The 9941-nt window shown below is 42.1% G+C and overlaps 1 protein-coding gene across 6 annotated transcripts in view; it reads right to left on the bottom strand.

Annotated features, from left to right (window-relative positions):
* Positions 1–2589: 2589 nt before the first annotated feature.
* Positions 2590–9941, bottom strand: part of LOC143290449 (uncharacterized) — a 49430-nt gene continuing 42078 nt past the window's right edge. For 5 of the 6 annotated variants that reach the window (XM_076599885.1, XM_076599888.1, XM_076599887.1 and 2 more), the window contains 3 exons: positions 5874–6130; positions 4172–4432; positions 2590–3403 (listed from right to left, as the gene is read on the bottom strand). In XM_076599885.1, the coding sequence (XP_076456000.1) occupies positions 2732–3403; positions 4172–4432; positions 5874–6130 (1190 nt within the window). In that variant the 3' untranslated portion in view covers positions 2590–2731. The remainder of the gene's footprint in view (positions 3404–4171; positions 4433–5873; positions 6131–9941) is intronic. The other variant, XM_076599886.1, reaches the window with a different exon arrangement.

Here is a 9941-nt window from a genome sequence, read left to right as displayed (position 1 = left end):
TACATGCTCACATTAGTGATTACACATCTAATATCAAAGTGAACAGATGTCAAAGGAAGACGCCATGTTGCTGATTTGTCACTGCTATTTAAAACATTTGAATGAAACTAATATCATGAACATGTTGGCAATCTGAATCATACGAAAATGAGCCTTGGTGTTTTAAAGTTCTCGTAGGAAATACCAACATTTTCAAGAAAAAAAAAAAAAGGAAAGAAGACAGAAGCCAGCCAGCACTAAGCAAACACTGTCATTGTTTAAAACAAAGACCTGGATAACCAAGGTTATTTTAATAGATATATTATTCTGTATCAATACTGAGACCTATAGAGATTATCATGTGAGATTTCCAAAAAATTCACACTTCTCCAATATGAGTCCAACGCAAACGTCTGTGATTAAAAAAACACACAACAAAAACAACAACAAAAAACACAAAAAAAACAAGTACCCTTTTCATCCTTTTGTGGAGTACACATGACACAAATAAACAATCTAAAAATGTAGCACCTACTTTTACCCACAAAAGTCCCCTGCAGAGTTTTAGATCACATCATGCTCAAGCTGTCTCATATTATGAACATCACAGACACTGAGTTAGTCAAAATCTCCACTTCAGACTGCCATCTTCTTGAGGAACAAGAACAAGACCTTTGTTGTACAGAAAAAACAATGGACTGACAACACTGCAGAATGGATGGCAAAACCCAGGCTTGTTATTAACCACAAACTTGAAACTGAATCCAAGGTAACTGAGCTGTCACTGTATCAGTTACTGAAATAAAATAAGACATTTTGTGTGTTCTGCACGTACTACATAATGCAGGAATTTAAGTATGCATGCATTTAGACAACACCCCTTCACCAGAATACATAGACACCCACCCCAGGCCTCCTCTCCCCCTCAACAACCACCAAACACATACCAACACGCATACATGATATGACTGATATCTGAGTTGATACACATCTTGATGATGAAATCACAGAAGAAGAAATCTACAAAGTTTAAGCATTTATAAAAGCTAAAAAGCGGTAAAGCTCCAGGTCCTGATGGCCTTAAGTCACTTTTCTTGCATGCCTCTGATGTTCACAGTACATAAGATTTTTACTATGCCTGTTCAATAAAATTTTCTAAATTTTCTCATTCGGACCCTAACCTGAAGTTCATCAGAAGCAGTGACTTTCCCACTATGCAAGATGAGCAGTACAAGTAATGTTGGAAATTATAGAGGAATTTCTCCTCTGAATATCATCGGATAACTATACAGCAGTCATAAATGAAAGACTTCTCCAGTTTTGTAATGAAAATTATATCATCCTGGAGGCACCAGCTGGCTTTTGCAAAGTTTAGAGCACAATCAATATCATTTTCTCTCTACTGTTCTATAAAAAATATACCACAAAATAAGGAGGCAAACTTGTTCATACTCTTCATGGTATTTGACTAAAGCTTTTGACTGAGCTGACAGGAAAAAGTTGCTGAACTTATCATTCAAGAAAGGAGTCCATGAAAATGTCAATTCTGCAAAGCAATTACAAGACAATAAAAACTGCTGTCAAGATGGGCAGCAGAAGCACTATTTTGATTGTTTGCTGGGTGTAAAGCAGGGGAGTATTTGGAGTCTGTTGTTGTTTTCCATTTTGCGTTCCTGAACTGAAAATCGAACTTAACTCATGTGGTGCATGCAGCATTGCTATGTTAAGTGATCATTTTGGCATGTTTCTGGTGATGTATGCAGACTTGTCTCCAGTTCCATTGTTGAAATAGAAAAGGTAAAGTCTTGAACAGTACTCTGCCAAATGGGGATAACAGTTAATATGGACAAACCAAAATAATGGTTTAAAGAAAAAACGGTACTTCAAGTGAAGATGTGAAAAACGGAGCATGATACAATGTTGGTTACAGTTATGTGGGAGATATTTTTAGGTCTACTCTGAAGCGGTCATGATGTCTAAAAAAAACTTGCCAAGTGAAACAATGAGATCTTCCTCAGTCATTAAAATGCTGTACTTTTGACCTGAGAATATACCTGTCAGCAACATGTTAAATTATTTGATGTGAAACCAATTCTGATGTATGGATCTGAGATTGGAAAAAAAAAAAAATGACAATGTTGAGAGAGCGCTTCAAGATCTGTAAAATGATCTTAGTGTTGAAGGGATGCTAAAAATAGTATTACTTTTGATGAATGTAGTACTATGTTTCCATACCTTTATCAGAGTGATTAAATATTGGACCACTGTTACACAATGCCCAGCACAGACAGCACACACCCACTCACCTGGCTGCGGCTGACGCATGCCCTGAGCCATCAGCTGCCCTGGGAACTGCATTGGGGCTCCAGTTGCAGTCTGATTAACACCCCCAGGCAGAAACGACCCCGCGACCCCTCCCATCCCCATCCCACCACCACCACCCGTATCCTTGTCCGGGGTAGCTGCACCCCCACCCCCACGAATACTCCCCATTGACAGGCTCTTCACTGACACCATCGAGTGCTGGGGAGGGGTGGGGGCCGGGTTAGGGTTGGGTGGGGCAGGGCCTAGGGCCATAGGGGTGGGGCCTGAGGATGACGAGGAGGGGATCGTGCGCAGAAGGGGGTACGACTGGGAATGCTGCAGTGCTGGCGTGCTGTGCTGGTGCTGGTGGTGTTGCTGGTGGGGGTGGGGGTGCTGTTGTTGATGGGGGTGGCCCATCTGGGGGTGGTGGTGGACAGGGTGGTGGGGGTTACCACTGACTGCTGCAACCCCACCCCCTCCTCCACCTGCCATCGTCCCTGCCTGAGGCGCGCGCACGGACACCTGCATCATGGGCTGACCCTGGGCTGCTGCGGCGAAGTGGTGGGGCTGGGTGGTGGTGTAGTACGTCCCTGGCTGTAGCTGGGGAGGGGATGACAGCCCGTGACCCAACCCTATCCCTCCCTGCTGGTAACCCACAGGCTGGCCAATGGGAGGGGTGGCTGGGCGCACCTGCGGGTTGCCCCCCATGGGCGCAAATGTCAGCGGGGACGACGACTGCTGCGGGGGGACCGTTGTTGAAGGGGGAGGCATAGTGCGAAGCGGGCGTCGCCATGGCCACACTCCCGCTGGGGGGCGCTGGGTAATGGGCGGTGCCCTGGTACACCACGCTGTAGGGCACGCAGTAACCATTGCTGGGGTTGTCTGTCACCGTTCCTGTGAACACGTTCTGTCCGTACAGTGCCCCCGTGGCAGCCAGACCTGACTGGTCCAGCATGGCTGTCGGCTGAAGGGCTGAGGCTGTTTGTATGACGTGGGGCTGGCCGTAGCTCACCATCCCTGACTGGACGGATCCTGTGGTGGGCCCCGTCATGGGCAGGCACTGACCCTGTGCGTCCACCTGCACGAATTGAACCTGGGGCCCCGCATAGAACCCTTGACCCTGAAAAATGACCCAAAATTTTTTATTTTTTTTTATTTGATTACTGTGCTCACTGTCACTAAGAGTGTGTGTCGCACTGCCAGTGCATTTTTTCTGCAGTGACACAAAAACATAAATAACAGATTCAAAAAGAAAAAACAAAGACTACAACACAACCATTTTGTATCACTGTGCAGTGTGTTTGAAAATGAGCTTTCTGCAGTGACAAAGTTAAAAGTATAAAACACAAATTGTAATAAAAAAACCAACAACAAGAACAACAACACACAAACAACAAAAACTGCAAAACCACTATGCCATCTAAAGTAGTTGAAACAAGTGAAAAGTTCTGAAATGAGAAACATACATATGCAAACATGTAACTGCTGGACATTTGGGAAAACCAATTACACCAATTTAAGAGAAAAAAAACAACCCAAAACAACTAACCTTTGGCTAAAAACAAATATGCACAATGCCAACTTAACTAGCCCGGTGGTGTGATCAATCCACCAGTCATGTCAAAGATTCATGGCTGGGAGTGACTGAAGTTTGGAGAAGAAAAGGAGCCTTACATGTGTGTACCTTTTTGCAGAAACAAAGTAAAATAAAGAAAAAAAAAGTTTTCCTGGTCTCCAAATACCAATACAGATATCCAAATAAAACAAAAAAAGAAAGAAAAAAGATCACACTCATAGAATATAATAACATGAAACTAATTAACAACGCAAGCATATCAACAGAAATGTGGTGGTTTGCAGCAGACCAGCAAATGACATCTGTCTCTACCTGGGCAGTCCCGGCAGGAAACGAGGAAAGGAACTGCTGGGCTGGCTGCATGCTGGCAGACACCATCATGGGCAGTTGGCCTGGCTGCTGCTGCTGCTGCTGCTGTTGCAGATGGGGTTGCGGCTGCGCCATCTGCTGCTGCGGCTGGTGGTGGTGGGGGGCTGGGCCTAGGGCCATCATCTGCTGACCATCCATAGAGGCGTCCATGGCTGGGCCGGCCACCTCCATGGCTGAGAAACGGCTGACCAGGTCCGTGCTCTGCTGTGGGGAGAAAAGAGGAGGGTGGGAGAAGAGGAGGAGGAGGAGGGGAAGGGAAGGACAGGGAAGCGGCGAAGGGATGGGAGGGGAGGGAGGAAACAGAGACAGGGGAGACCACAGATGTAATATCCATATGTGTTGTTCACAGTTTACTGACCGTAAAAAAAGAAAAACATTTTATATTATTAACATTCCATGCACAAAGGGAGGGGAGGGAGGAAAAAGAGAGGAGAAATCACAGGCATAATAACATATCTCTATGTTTAAATGTACTGTTCTGAACTTGTTGACATAGAAAGACATTATACATCATTTTCCACATGCGATGGGACACAGATATTGTTTATGTTAGCACTGACTGTGACTGAAACTGCTTGGCCTCCACTGCTTGACCTCTGTTCATGTCATAAACAGTTTCTAACACTACATGTGTGTTTGTCTTAGGGGGAAAAGATTCTTCAGGTGGGTAATGTCTTTGTGATCAATCTACTAACAGACACCATCTTAATCCAGGGTTCCCACAAATCTGACTAAGCAAACAAATTCCATGCTCTTTCCAAAGTTGCATATTCCAAGACCCTAAAACAATCACATACAAGCAAGCACACACACACACACACACACACACATTCTCAACAGAATTACCACACAGAGGGAGATTTTGAGAAAAACTGGGAGGAGAAGTGTGGGTGTTCAAACATTGTTGCAGGAAAAAAAAAAAAAAAAAAAAAAAAAAAAAAAAAAAAATCACATTTGATATTTATTTCTGACACTAATTTCTTTTTCATTGACTGCCTCTCTCTCTCTCTCTCCAGTCTCTAGCATTTATTTTTCCATGACTCTATGGGAACCCGATAATCATCATCAATATTGGTAAAAAATTAAAAGGGGTTGGTGGGGGGAGGTATATAAATCTGTGGATCTCTGAGACAGTATGTGCAAAATGGCACTCATGGAAAAAACAAAAAATGAAACAAAAAAAAACAAACCCCACACAAATATAGAATCAGAGAAATAAAGAGAGAAAAAGACACGACACACACACACACACACACACACAGAGATATGGATACAGATACGTAGTAATGATCAGTTGTGAATTATTCAATTTGAAGTTGTGAATTATTCAATCATTTACTGATGTGTGTTGTCATTAGCACGACTTGTTTTGGGCTGTCCGTTCACAACACCCCCTTCATTAGGGGCCATGGCCTTACAGAATAAATTACACATATCCCAGAGAAATACAGAAACAGAGAGAGAGAGAGAGAGAGAGAGAGAGAGAGAGAGAGAGAGAGAGAGAGCGAGCAGGGGACTGAAACAGCATGAGCGAGTGAGACATGACAGAGTGAGTGAAACAAAGACAAAGAAACCCCTCCTTCTCCCCACCCCCAACCTCCCCTTTTCAACAGGTCTTAATCATGCCCCGTTTCACTGCTCTTACCTGGCCACTGAGGGAATATTGCAAAGGTTGCAGCACCGAAGAAGGTGCGTGGTTTGTGTTGTAGCTGATGTGGCTGGTGGCCGGCTGGTGCTGGTGAGGGTGGGGGTGGGGGTGGTGGGAGAGATGGGGTGTGCTGGTGGTGGTGGCCCCACTTCCTCCCATGGCTCCTCCACTGGCCGCCAGCCAGGGTGGCAGGCCGTTGGGGTCATTGGGGTTGTAGCGGTAGGGGGTCCCGTCTGCGTTGGTATGTGGTTGCACTGCACAGGGGAAGAGCAAAAATACACTGCTTTTGTGGCACATCAATAACAAGTCTGATACGGCACATTAATATCTGCTTGTATAGCAGTTATGCACACAGGAGAAAAAATGCATACGTAATTATTGAGGTTAAATCAAACTTTGTCAATAAACATCTACCAGCTTTGACACTTCGCAATCAGATGATTAATTCAATTTTGCCAAAGAACAACAGACTGTTATAGCAAATATTCATGTTCAATTTTGCTACAGCGAAGATTATAAAAGGATGAAGTAATAAATGAAAATAGACCAACTATAGTAAACAAATGCATTAAATCCAGAATGGCCCTTCTTGTTTATTAAACCATGCATGCCTGTATGTATCTGCATACATATGTAGAGCACAAGCACACATCTGTATATATTACAATCATCCACAAAAAATGTATCAAGTCTGTTCTAAATTCACGATTAAATACTGCTGCTAAAAAAGAAAAAAGCACACACACACAAAAAAAGCAGAAGAATTTTTTCGCCATTACTATTTTCATCTACTGTCTTTGTAACATACACACACAAGAAAGTTATCTTTCACTGTTTCTGTCTTCATTGCTTTTCCTTCTCTTCACTTTTGACAGGAACTCACTGTCACTCCCAATATGTTTAAACACTATGAAGAGTCATAAAAAACAAGTAATGTCAACACCATGATAATTTTCATCATCATCATCATGGTCACATATTCATCATACTGTTGTCCAGAATATCCATACTGTAAATCATTTATCACTTGTTTCCTACAGTGCAGAGCCTAGATGCTTGAACTTTTCATTTCTGAAAATAAACTGTTCATCTTTCTCTCCCCTGCCATGACATATGCAGACATGCCAACATACACAGGCGCAAAAGATACCCTAAAACATAATGTCATTCTTAAGCCATACTGACACCTCAAATAAGTGAAAAAAATGTGTAATAATATATATGTCAGTTGTTTTTGTTTTTTTTAATTTGTGAAAAATTCCATGCACATAATACTGCTAGTATCTTGAAATTCTACAGTATTTACTTTTCATTTTAACACACCTCTTAATACAAAGATAAAAGCTTGCAACTCCCAAGAATTGCCCCACTACTGTTATCATCAACACAAGAATCACCTTACTGTTGCAATCATTATCATCATCATTATCATCCTCATTCTCATCCACGTTTGTGCAAATGCGAGGAGGAAGACAAAACCAGGAAGCATGCTCAATGTGCAGGTATTCTACAAACAGCTGGTATAGTCAATATACATATAAAACATACACACCATGTGCCCACAACAATGAGCAAATCCAAAAAAGAAGAGGCCAACTGAGAAAAAAGAGTGAGAGACAGACATGACAGAAAAAGAAGAGAGCAAAAAAGTACATGTACATTCTGTGGGTCACTTTCAAACGTGTTTCTTCTCACTTCTGTGACTAAGAGTCAGGTACTGAGAACACTGATCATCTTCTTAAACAACTGCAGGTTTTACTTGGATATACCCCAGACAAACACAATGATAACATCAAATTGTCTTGAGAAATAAGAGGATCTTAATATCTTCTTGTGTAAATTCTCATAAGCTTTCTCAACGGGAACAGAGTCTGCCCTTGATTGGTCGTTCCTTTTCTGGCACTGGGCACAGTCAATCTCAGTCCTTCTTCTTCATAAAAGACCATGGTATGCTATTCTGTTTTCTGGGTCAACTCCATTCTTGAATGCTTCCGCCTAAAATCCTTCTGCAAAGCTGAACTGGCCAGACAGCCTGACAAACTGAGGGAGGGTAAAGGGCAGAGAGATGGACAGCCAGAGAGAGAATGATACAGAGTTACAAACCACTTCTTGAAAAGGGGAGAGAGAGAGAGAGAGAACGAGAGAGAGAGAGAGAGAACGAGAGAGAGAGAGAGAGAGGGAGGGAGGGAGGGAGAGGGAGGGAGGGAGAAAGGGAAGGAGACAGACACACAAAAAGACAGATATAGAGAGAGGGTGAAACAGAGAGAGAAGCAGGGTTTTTTCTGAGCCAATACACTGTGCTTGACATCTGACATTGTTGCTTTGATAAATACATTGTGCTTACGATATTAAAAAGCAAAAAACTATGCAGCGCTACACTTACATAACCCATACTTTGTCTCTATAAAAAAGAAAAGAAAAAAAGAAAAAGAAAAAAAAAAGTAAAATTATTCTCCGCAGCCAAGAGTTACAAACCATGAGCTGTAATGCTGTTACAAAGTATTTCAGCAACATTCAACTAAGACGCAGACAAATAATCAGACTACATTACAAACAAACACATTTTATATGTATCGCTGATGACTGTAAGCCAGATATGTTCAATCATTTTAACAACAGTGAAATGAAGTTCAAACTAAGCAAAGCAATCATCAGAATGCTCACAAACTGCTGACAAAACATGAGCACATTGTGACTGACTGGACTAATAAGTCTGTGGGTGATGACAGACAAAACTGGGAGGAAATTGGTGCCAAAAAAACCCACAAATAAATGAACAAATAAATCTAAAACGTTTTTAAGCAACCCAACCCCCAAATCCATACCACTGTAATAATCCAGTGAACAACAGTTAAAGAAAAAATAAAAATTAATAAGTACTGTCTACAAAACCAGAAGAAAAACTGTACAGGTACAGTTCCACCTTATACAATTCACTTGCTTGCTTCAGTGAAGAGTGTTTCACCAACACAAAGCATGCAAGTCTAGAAAAAGTATCCACAGCAGAGGCATAAGACTGTCTGAGCATGTCTGTGTACGAACATGCATGGGGATGCATGCGTAGCATATGTGCGCACGCATGCATGTATGCACAAGCATGCATGAGCCTGTCCATGCAATGCACTGATCCATGAACGAATGCTTTTGTGTCTGAGAGAGAGAATGAGAGATTTTCAACAAGACAGCAGTTTGCAGTTTCAAATTTTGGAAGACTGTGAAGAGCAAGGAGCATAGCCTGACATCACTGTTCAGTACTGTTCCTTAATCTCCCTGTGGGCGCCATGGCAAAGTCTGTTCAGCGTTGGACTTTTGATCAAGTGTTTGCAAATGATCAGGGTTTGAGACCCCATTTTGGCATGGTGTTGTGTCCTTGAGAAAGGCACTTACTTTCCTCACTCCACCACAGGTGTGAACGGGTACCTGACTTTGGTTGGGGATGGCTAAAATGGATGAAGGAGAGGATTGGGCCCCACCTTCCTAAGCTGAGCCTTACACATAGAGGATATTCATTCACTGCCCTGATAAACGTAAAAAGCTAGGGGGCCTTTAATCTATCAACCAAATCGCCCTGCCAACTGCAAACTGCAAAAAGGTCTGAAGTTACTGAACTGACAGTGACAGGCAAGTCAAATATCAAAGGCAAAGTCAGCAATTCTAATCATAAAACTGTTATGTCAATTACCCCCAAGAAGAGAAAGGAATGTGTACACAGAGAAACTACCTATTATATTACAAAAAAGCAGTCTACTGGATATCAGAGTGAAACGAGAGAAAATAAAGCATAAAGCCACACACTAACAGCCTTTGCTTTTCTTTCACTACAAAAGATATATGTTTACAAAATCATAATTATGAAATGGTACCCAAAAATCACAAGATGAAAAACATGACAAAATCAAGCACAAATGAATATTTTTAAATGGAAGTTTCGCAGAAGATACTCTAATATTTCGGCAGAACAAGTTTGTACACGTTAGTGCCTCCACATTTTTTTTGAGAGGAAGGGAACATGATAAAAAGAGAGTGAGTAAATATGACACAGAGAGAGAGGAGAGAAGTGAAGAG

Source organism: Babylonia areolata, chromosome 15 (assembly GCF_041734735.1).
Source record: "Babylonia areolata isolate BAREFJ2019XMU chromosome 15, ASM4173473v1, whole genome shotgun sequence".
NCBI lineage: Eukaryota > Metazoa > Mollusca > Gastropoda > Neogastropoda > Buccinidae > Babylonia > Babylonia areolata.
This window is presented reverse-complemented; position numbering and strand designations above follow the sequence as displayed.